The 11,327-nt window shown below is 41.1% G+C and overlaps 1 protein-coding gene across 1 annotated transcript in view; it reads left to right on the top strand.

Moving 5' to 3' along the window:
• Window positions 1-11,149: 11,149 nt before the first annotated feature.
• The window catches only part of CXADR (CXADR, Ig-like cell adhesion molecule), a 20,778-nt gene continuing 20,600 nt past the window's right edge, over window positions 11,150-11,327 (top strand). Inside the window, exon 1 of the mRNA XM_026033875.1 lies at window positions 11,150-11,201. Coding sequence (XP_025889660.1) covers window positions 11,150-11,201 — 52 coding nt within the window. The remainder of the gene's footprint in view (window positions 11,202-11,327) is intronic.

An 11,327-nucleotide genomic window follows, 5' to 3' on the forward strand; every position in this document is an offset into this window, starting at 1 on the left:
TAAAAGTCTTTGTCTCTTTTTGTTTGTTTTATTTCTATGTACAAAGATGGTCAAGTAACATAAAATATTAAGTACATTTGTAGTGGGAAGTGTGCTCCCTATAGTTTCGGTCAAGAAAACAAATATTTGTTTTTAGGCTGTAATTTGTCCACACTGCTTAGGGCAGGAGGTATTACATATTTGGCTGCAGACCAACTACAGCGAATGACATACACCTGCTAAATGAATTGAATGGGATAYATCATAATGTATCCTGGGTCCCTCCCTCCACTAAGATACCACCACACACTCTGTCAGAAGGTAGTTAAGGCAACAAACATTTGGAATAGTAACATTAAAAATAAATGCAGAAAATTATKTCAGGAGGCTACAGAGACAAGTATTATGAAGTAAATTCACAATGAAAATCAAGCATCTTTTCATATGAGGTTACATTGCCAGGTCAATCATCATCAGAGTAATTTTACTTTGTGGTAATATTTAAGTGCCTTATCTTCACTGAGAACATACCTTGAAATAGCTGGGTTCATTACTGCAATGTAATTGCGTATAGATAGGAGCAATAGAAAGAAACAAACTCTAGCTTCAGAGAACAGAGTAGACATTATTTAGTTTAAGGAACAACTTTTTGTTATGCATATTTAGAGTAATTAGCAAAATAGAGGCCTGATTCATATGAGGGGCCTTCAGATACTGCTGTAACACACACAAAAAAATCAATAGTAAGGACAGTTTTGATAGTATTTTAAAAGCAGATCTGGCTGAAATGACAGACATTTTAGCTCAAGTGATCATCCCAGCCCTGTACCATCCTTACCTTTCTGTAAAAATGATTATCCTGCAGTAAGAAGCCTACATTTAATAATGATGATGCCACATAAATGTGTACTTTGATCCTAATATGCACATCCATAACCTCTGATGATTCAGGAACTGCCACAAGAAGGGTTGTGCTGGCAACTTGCTAGGCTTTTCCAGTCCTATATGCTGTTAGGAAGCCACACCTTGCGAAGGGAAATACTGACCGAATTCAGTAGGAAATTGCTGTTCAATCCACTGGTGCCAGAATTTCACTTGCAGCCTTTATTTGGGTGCAACACCAATAGCTTTCATTAATTTGTGCCATCTAAAGATGAAATTTTCCAAGGCGGTTGAGCTGATCTAAAAGCTTGCTGCTGCTGAAAGTCCCAAAGCAGGTCCCCAGTCCTGCCCATCCCRGATTCGTGCTTTCCCATGTGAGCAGTGAGATTTGCCTGATCCCTTCTGCTCAGCCTTTGCGAGGCAATGAACACATTCACAAGCACAAAGAAGCACAACAAGGGCAGCGTTGAGCAGATGGGGGAAGGGAAGAGCCAGGACTGCTGCTTTTGATGTCACCACAGGGCAAGCATTAGGCCACCCTGTAATGTAAACAGATTCCTGAACTTTTAGTGCAAGCTGGAAAACAAAAAAGAAAATTGAAACATCATATGAAATGGTGTCATTATCTCATGTATTACATTTTTTCCTTCATTTGTAACGTTTCCTACCGGAGGGAGGGCACATTATTTAATCAAATATAAATTACCAATTTTRTTTTTTCATATGAAGACCTTTCTGTTTTCTGATAAGCAAATATTTTATTATACAGTGATTCAGATGAAACAACTGAGGAAAAGACAAATGAAGCAAATTGCCCAGACATTTCAACAAACAGGAAAACAAAGAATCTGACTGTCCTGCCTCCCACTCTYCTCTCCACGTCATGCCATTTGGTTTTGAACTCCTGAATGCATTTTGTTCATCCTCCTGCAGCATTTCAGTAATTGATGAAAGATTAAAATATAATTCAGGATGACATTCAGCACTGGAATCTGCCTTAACAAGAGGCAATGAGTTTGAACTATGGAGGAAAGGGGGGAAATAAATGCTTTCAGAAAAAAGAAGTTATAGAATTTGAAAACTAATTTAATTTCYCTGTAGAGGACTGCTTGCAGAATGCGTCCAAAAACATCACAATTCTGCAGTAAGAGTCACTTTACATAAGCAACCRCATTATCATAGTTTGACCCTAGGCTAACAGTGCTAGACTTCCAGTTAGGGGCTACTTCTATTGGACAAATACTTTTCACTTTCTGTGTGGGTGACCATTTAAAACAGGTTTCATTGTAAATAAATATGCAATGCATTACAAATATTTTTATCAGTAAAAATAAGTATTCTTTACACTGTCAGCATTTTTTTCCAGAGCTAAAATAATTACAAGGTACTATCGAAACTAGCCCAACCTGTTTACACAGTACGGAAGGAGAATTACGTAACACTACTTATTCAAAAAAAAAAAAAAAAAATTCTAAGCCAGACTTTAAGGATTTTAAAAGTGTGATTTTTACTGATACAGCAAGGTGAAAAATGCATCCAAGTCAACTTAGAATGAGGTGGAACATTACCTTGAGATTGGAAATTACTTAGGTAAAATGCACAGAGAAGGAACAAAAGAACCACAACCAAAACCAACTGCAGATTAGAAAAGACTCCTTTGAGTTAACAACGTCCAATGCTATCATAAGCAGCCACATCAGACACTGCCATTCAGAAGTTTAAGTTCTGTATTAAAAGATGCTAAGTCTTTTCAGTTTGGTCTTCATGTTAGAAGGCTCTTCTTAAACTTTTGGCTCTGATAATGAGAAACTTGGAAGCAATGCAGACTCCCAAGGCCAAAGTCTGCTGTAGCCCGCAGGTGTGGCTGCAATGARGGAAGCCAGTCTGGGGCAAAGGGTGATTTTCCTCTTCTGTGGAGCTGGTAGCGGCAGCACATGGGCAGGCTGAGTGCCTGGTGTGTTGCTCCCTGGTTGGGAGGTCTGGTTGTGCCTCATGCCTAGGCTGATCTAAGGGAAGACCCCTGTCAGAAGGGGAGGAACCCGTTCTCCAAACCCAGGACTCATACGCTACAGGTTTCTACTGACACATCTAGTGATCATGTGGGTTTGTATGGCTCTGCCAGGAAGAAAGAACTAATTTGCCTTTGGAGGATCAACTTGCTAATATGCCAGCTAGTTGAACCTGCTCTGAGGGTATGTGATCACTAGATAACATATGGGACTTAGAAGATAATGGAAGGGAAATGTAAGAAATATGGGATTAACATTAAAACTACTATTCTGGTGGCAGTTTGCTATTCAGTCAGTGAGAGTCGGTCAGAATTCACCTGAGAATTCAGCTTCAAAGAGAAGCCCTTTGGCATGCAAAGTAATTTAGAACAGGGTTCTCTAAAATAAGTGACTCAGTGCAGCAATTTTCAGCATTCTCAAGTTCCTAGGAATTACATCACAAATTTTATGGATTTTAGGGAATACATAATTAAATGTAGCATGGCTACATGTCTGCCTGAGAAAAAGAGTTATTGAAATAAGGGACTTCAGGAGGGGAACCTGAAGACCCAAAGCTGAGGAATAGAGGAGGCAGGTGTGTGTGGAAGTGATGATGATAAGGCACAGGTAATATCCATCTCAAAAAGGGATAGGAAAAGCTGTTATGTGTACTAACAAACAACAACTTATGAGTAAGTTTCTTCTCTCTGCATTCTTACATCTTGAGATTTCATCAAAAATTGTGGATCTTAATAAATTTTAAAAAAGGATTATTTTTAGTTGCCTATTGTTTTTTAAGATTTCTACAATTCCTCACAGATTATCAGCTGTAAATGAGTTTTCATATTTGCTCTTCTTTTAATGAAACTTAACTCTTTTCATGATTGGGAAGCTGATGCCTTTAAAGAAAGGAAAATACCAAATAGCACAGGACTTCAAACAAATTGGAGATGATTGCATTTTTAAAGATCTTCTATACAGATGGTACTACATGGTAAATATTGCAAAAATCTTTATAATTGTTGCCCACAATATACAGATCCTCACTTTTATTTACTGGTTTAGTTGGAATCAAAGGTAGTTAACTATGAACTTCTGGAGCTGGGTTACCAGTTACCCTGAAACCCCTGAAAATCTTATGACATATAGATTTTACAACCCTGAGCTAAGCAATCAGACATCTCTACCGTGGAAAGGAATATGAGACACCAACACAAGAATAATTTTGGGAAGAAGCCAGATAAGCACTGAATATCTCACACTCATGAAGAGCGAAAGGTAAAGTGTGGGGCAATGAGTAAAGTCAGACACCTAAGCAAGTGACGCAGTTTAACTGRCTAATGAATCTGAAATGGCACATGCCTGTTCTTGAGATCTAAAGTTGTGAATATCCTCCTTATATCTGCATTTAAGACTGGTTAGTTACTACGTTTGCTTTCCCATCCTGTACTTGCACTCCCTGACTTTTGTCCTAGTTCTTTATTCCTCCCACTACCTTTCGTATCAACATCCCGTTCTTCCACCCACTGTTGGCTTGTGCCCAAACCTTTGGGCTTGTGAGCTTGCAGGCCACAGATGTTACCAGTGACCTGAGCATGCCCGTGGAATCTGGTCTCACTGGTAGAAAAAAAGCAAATGAATGTCAAATTAAGTGAGAAACATTCAGTTGGCTCCTCTTTTATGTACCTTCCTACTTTTTCCTCTGGCTAATGGTTGTATCACACACAAAGCATACTGCACAGCAGGCCTTGGGCATACCACTTAACACAAGCTCAGTAGGAAAAGGTAATTTCTACTGATTACAAAAGGTCCTGTTTCAAGCTTCAGGGCTATCATTTCAGGGAGGGTTTTAAGTTAGTAAGGGTTTTAAGCAACGTCAATCAGGAGAAACTGTGCTGCATAGCAGTATGCTGACAGCTGAGTAGCAGTTTTGAAAATGTCACTAATGTCATAGAAACTACTAGTGGCAGACACTGCTAGTGGTAGATACAAGTATCAAAGAAGCTAGTAAGTACTGCAGGCACTATTCATAAAATGCCTTTCCCAAATAATCTAAAGTTCATGGTACAGTCCAAGCAGCCATCAGCAAGTAGTTCTAGGGTATCAAAACTGGCCTGAGTTAATTTGGGGATCAGGTGTGAAATGCCTGATCACAGAAGACTCTATCCCAGCTCCRAGCACCTCCAGCTGGCACACACGATCCAAATCCAGCATAACCTACACTAATGTTGAGAGGAAGGCACGCGAGGCCTACAAGCAGCTGGGCGTGAAGGCTGAGATCCTTCCACCAGGAGCTAATTCTAATCACGGAGGGGACAGCAGTATTTCCTGACCAGTGTAGCTGTGTTTGCTTCAACAGAACTGCCCCAGTACAGGGCTAACTCTACTCTGAAGGAAAAAAWTCAAGAGGCAGCTGAGCATATCTAGTAACTTGCAAGAACCATCAAGSATGGGCCTGTTCTCCCATTCCTTTCTCACATCTTACTGTCTTCCTATATGTTTGTGCTACTTTTATGGCTAYCTTTATCCACACTACCCTGCAAGTAAAAACTATTCTGCAGGTAAATGTGATAAAGAAGTGGAAGGGGAGAAAAACTTTCTGGTAACTTTGTGAGCTAAATTAATTCACTAAATTGTCAGAAGACTATGAAAACTGGCATGTGGGAAAGTCTGCAAAAGTGAAAACAGATGGGTGCAGGATCATGTGAAATTGATTGTGAAATTTTATTGATAGGTAATGGGGGCATCAGCAAATTTCACAGCTGAAACGCAATGCAAAGAAAGAGTCCAAAAGAGAGAAGAGAAAGACGAATATGAATATGATTTCTTCCTTTTGGAGACAGCAATCTTCAGATCAGCTGCTAAAGAAGCAGTTCCTCTTCACTTCAAGAAATCATTAATGTCTACTTTTTCTCCTAAGTTTTCCTCAATTAAGTCGGATCTGTGTTAAATATTAACTTAGAAAACAAAGCTTGTCCCAGTGCAGATCTGTGCTGTCCATTGTATTCATRTTTCAACTAATAGATGTTGCATAGATACTTGTTTACCAACATGTGCCTATATAGTAGAGTTCGTATTCAAGTTACCCTTCAATATATAATTAATAAATATTAACGATACGTAGTGCTAATACTTTTATAACGACAAACCATACAATGCGCTCCTCTTTTGGACTTTAAACAAATCACATCTATTTTCTATTAGATGTACTTTTCTTCCTTTTTATAGTGTGAATATATAACTTCAAATCTGTCCAAATTCTAAATGCTATCAGAACATTAGTGCTCCATTATTACTTCCTTCTTCCATGTGCTAAATGACATTTAAGTTTTAAGAGATCTCTGAGTGAAATATATATATATATAGATATGGCAAATTACATTTCTAAACTTCAGTATCACAGGGACACCAAGGTGTAAATTATTGCCCTCTTAAAACATTGTTGCTAAAAATTGTCTTGTATGAATAGGAGTGTAGCAAGGTGTGAATTATACCCTGARAGCAACTGTCGCTTGACTGAGGTGTTAAATTTAAAAGTTGTTATTTTGATTCTGAAGACAACAGTCTATGAAAAACATTTCCCAGACTAAGAGTAATTAAAACCCATGTACTTTTGGCTGTTYTTGCTTTGTTTCTTTTTATTTACTCCAGCAACAGACTGCATTTTTGTTATCATTAAATATATATTTCAAAAGTAGCAATCTAATTAAGGCTTAATTGGAAACAGCTCCAAGTTTTCAAAAAGGCAGTACCTAATCATCTGCTCCCCCAAACATCCTACTCTGTGACCCATCCAGCACATTACTTCGGTTCTGTCCCTGTGGAAGTTACAGCAAGGAAWGCAGGAGTCACCACTCACTCCGCTAAATCCCTCCCATGGGAGAAGCTGCCTCGCTGGGCTCACACTGTCCTTAGGAATCCATCAGCGCTCCTGGCCCTGTCAGTGGGGATGTAACACTGGAGTGTGCACTCCAAGCACTGTTGTGAAGCAATGGTCTGTAATTCTGCCTTGCACATCTTTTGTTGCAATGTCCCCACGCTGAGGAGTCCCTAGTATAAACTGCCTCCTGACCCTAGCAGCTATTTTCAGCATATCAGCCTGATTCACCCTCGGCTCGTTTAACTAATGCTGATAAGGACAGCTACAGCCAAAAAGCTTAGCTGTACTAAAGTGCCTGTTCTTTGCATCAGGGCATAGAAAACTGTACAGGCAACACTGGAAATTCCTTTGGAAGGCAAATGATGGTGTAAGCCAGACAGCTCCCTCCTGCAGCTGGGGATGTGATTCCCCAGCAGCTGAAACTGATCTCAACAGGGCTATTTACAGTCCTGCCCTTTCCCTGCCTTCTACCCARCACCCTCTTTATTGCCAGCTGGCACTCAGGCAATAAGCAGGAAAGCAGTCCAGGGAGCCGAGAGGACTGAAAACAAAAGGGATTCATCTCTGGCCAGCCTGGCTTCCTGMACTAACTTACCAGTGCCAGCAAAGAGCAGGTGTGGGAGCAGTGGGGCTGGGGCATGAGCAGTGCTGTGGCACCTTCAGTTCAACCTGACATCCTGCRGTTGGATTCACGGGCAGCAGCCGCAGCCTCAAGCTGAAGAAAGCAAAAAGTCCTTTCCTTCCTACCCCTCTCCTGGCCATAAGTCCCCTCTCTTGGTCTGAGTGAGGGGAAAAAAATGATGCAGTTGGCTGGTCCACAAGAAAATGCACCCTGGAAAGGACAAACAAAATGAAACCCCAAACACTCTCTGCTGCAAGCAGAAATCCACTCTGAAAGGTCCAAGAGTRCTATTTCTTCCTTCTCTGTATCTTCCTTTTTGCCTTCGTATTTTTTTTCCCTCTCCTTTTTCAAGACAYGTTGTTATCCAGGCTAGGAAATATATAGCCCTACAGAGAAGCTTCAAACCCTCAGGGATTTGGGTGGCTGGTGATAGTGAGTCTGCCAGGTGGAGGGATGGAATCAAGAAATAAAATCTATTGAAAGAGAAAATTGTCATTTTCTTTCCCGACAACCAAGAGAACCATATTCTTGTTGCTGTGTGCTTTCTAAATCTCTGCGAAACAAGTGATGGGGAATTTCTATTTCTGAGCTTCAGTGGGTCAAACCTATGTTGGGTGACTGTCTTCTATTCTTACCATCAAAAACCAAACTAACAGTAATTTATTTTACATAGGAAGGTCAAGGGGATAAGGAAGTGTTACAGGAAAAAAAAATTCACAAACTCAGGTTGAAATTGGCAAATAATTTTCTCTCAGAAAAAGCAGAGGGAGGTTGCAGAAATATGCAAGATTTTTTATTTAGCTTCTTCAAAACAGAAGTTTAGTTTTGGATATACTGACCTGTTCCACTTCAGAATTTTCTAAACATATTTTAAAATTGCCTCTGATTTGTCTTTTCCGCATAGAAACATATATATATATGTATAAGCTTTCATGATACTAATAATTATTTTTTCAAGCTATTCATAAATGTATCTCCTGTACGCATTCTCATGCTAAAATTTTCATTGTTTTTAAAGATATAAAATTAAATTTTTATATTTAACACAAACCCTAGTTTCCTGAGCATGACATAGCATTCTCCATTGTAAAAAACACTACGCAACTACACATTTGCAAAATGAAGGTCTGAACTGCAGATCTCTCTACGAGAGTTATCTCTTCCTTCTTCTGCCAGGATACTGCCTTCTGCCTGGGTTCTTTTTCAGGCTTCATTCCAAACGCTGGAATTATAGAAGTTCGTCTACTTAAAAAGTTTGAACCTGGCCTTATTCTTTGTAAGTGGAATGGTTTGGGCCATTTTGAAGGTTTTTTTTTTTCCACTCATTTCAGCCAGATGTGAGCTTGCAGGAAGTTTAGGCAACTCAGAAACTACATGTCATATCCTCTAATAAATGTGTTAGCTTTATGTCTTATTAGACCGTGTTATGCTTTTAAGTGGGGGAATAGGGCATTTTTGCTTTTTAAAAAGTCACTGTTTATACACTGTTGTTAAGTTGCTCTTCATTTTCTAATGTAGGATAGTTTTCAGGAACATGAACGTTACTGCAATAGTTTTGCTATTGATTTAAATGAAAGCAGGCAYAGGTATGCATAGGCTAGACAAAGTATGGATTTCTTATTTCCTAAATGTAGTAAAGTATTTCTTTTAATTACTACCTAGGATTTCACAGAAGGGTGAGGATCTCCACTCTAATGATGCATCATTTTCTCTTTCTGTAATGATTGCTTCATTATACTTGGCATGGTATATAATTTCTGTGTTGACGCAAGTGGTTAGACAGCAGAAAATCTCACTCATCCAGTCAGCCTAAGATGCTCAAGTCTGATTACCCTTTAAAGCCCTTGTTTGCAGCACATACAAAACAGCAAATGAAAGCAAAATCTGAATTTCCCCCACTTTGAGGTCCTGGTTCCTTTAGCTTATTATTACATTAATGATCTTTGCTTTCTTTCACAGGATAGATAGTTCTGTTCCATGTAATTGAAAAAAAAAAAAACGCTTGCAAAGTTCCAATTTTAAATCCTTTACTTTGTACATAACATYTAGTATCTTACTGGGTAGATTTGGTATTGGAAGGAAATCTAACAGGCACTGTGAATTGTCATGTTTTTACAAATGTAAGCAGTACTCAGCTGTATCTTCATCTAAAATGACAATGCATTWACCCTACACCCTGTAACCTTATCAAGAAAATAGCGATTCTGAGTTGGCAGGTAAAAGCTGCAGCTTTATTTACAGTAAGCAACTATTTCAAAGGATGTCAGTGCACATTCGTATACTCATTATTCCAGCAGAAATGGAGACACTACAGATTTCATCACTACAGAGTCCTTTACTAAATGAAAAGCCTAACACCTCTTTTTTGGCTATGTGTTTGGGAAAATATCCTTTCAAATAGCGGCCAGTTTGATCCAATATTTTTAATGAAGGCAGAAAGGTCTCTGCTTTTAATTCTCATCTGATCCATATGCGTAGAATAGAATTGCATGAAAAAAAAAATTGAACTTTATGAAAATATAACTTATGAACATTTAAATGCCAAATAAAATTAAGTGACTGATGCTATTCCTGCCAAAATTCAAGTATATGGAATAGAAGATCTAGACTATGCAGATTTTGCATTTGTGTGTTTGCTTTGGGGGATGCTTTCTTAATACAGTCAGAGCTGTGCACTCATAAAGTACATCCTACCTAGATAACTTGTCCCTTTCTGTACCAGAACAAACTGCAGTGATAGAAAGTGACACTATTTATGTCAGTTATCAGCTTTGCTACTGCTCTATACATAATCACTGTCTAATAAGCATAGCAAAAAAATGCTTAGAGCACCTTGAGTTATCTTGAGAATTAAGCTCAATTCAGCGCTGTATCCTGTCATAAGCACAAGTGATGTTTTTTGCTGCAAAAGGAGCGCAAATGACGCTTTCCTGCAATCGGCTGGGACCGCCATTTTGGGTGCCAGGCAGCTGCATCCTACCATGGAAGCGACTCCAGTTATAATCTCCCTCCACAAACCCCTTCATCTTCCTTTTGTCACGTTTTCTAGCTTTAATTCAAATAATTCASCGTCAAAACATGTATGCTCCGTGCGGAGGGAGCGCAACACATTTCAACAGCRTTGCCATGGGGACTGATTAAGATGGGCTTTTTGTGCGTGTGCTCTGTAACAGCAAAAGGCAAAACCCAGCAAGAGTCAAAAGAAGCCTGGATTTTCTTCCGTGATCATGACTTGAGTCTGTCCACACTACATTTTTTTTAAATTTGATTTATTTTTATTTATTTTTCTAATGTGGCCACCGTTTAACCGCTCATCCTTATTTTAGGGCATTTTCGGCTAAGGCATCACCCACTTTCCACTTCCGATGGACAAAAYGGGCAGAGCCAGCACTCTTTGCCAGGCCCGAGCGCACCAGTTGCTGCGCACGCCTATCCCCGCCACAAGCGCCAAGGCTGTGGCGAGGCGACGCCACAAAAGCCCCTAGTGCTCTGGCACTGTCCGTCGTGGACTGCCCTGCACCCCCGAGCCCCCTGCGTGGCWGGGACGTGCTGAGCGCCCGTCGGGCACCCCCTGCCCACGCGCTTTGCGTGCGCGGGAGCCCCTGCGCTGCCGAGCTCSCGGCCCGCGGCGACCGTTAGTGCTTGTGGGCGCGTGGGCTCGGCCGTTGGGGGTCGTTGGGTGCCGTTGGCGGCCGGAAGTGACGGTCGCCTCACCTGCTGGGCGGTGCGCGCGGGGCGGGGCGGGGCAGGCTGGAGGCGCCGCGGCGAGGCAGAGCTGCCGGTGCCGCCGCCCGCGCCATGGAGCCGTCGCTGCCGCTGCTGTTCGCCCTCGTGCTGCTCTGCTGCGCAGGTGGGACGCGGCGCGGGGCCGCCCGCGCGGAGCGGGACGGAGAGGGACAGAGCGGGGCTCCCGCGGGGTGCAGGTGGTGGGAAGGGGGAGGCGGCGGCGGGAGGAGGCGGCGGCTCCCGGACCGGC

The sequence above is a fragment of the Nothoprocta perdicaria genome, unplaced genomic scaffold (genome assembly GCF_003342845.1).
Source record: "Nothoprocta perdicaria isolate Ctin4 unplaced genomic scaffold, notPer1 scaffold_135, whole genome shotgun sequence".
Taxonomy (NCBI): Eukaryota; Metazoa; Chordata; class Aves; order Tinamiformes; family Tinamidae; genus Nothoprocta; species Nothoprocta perdicaria.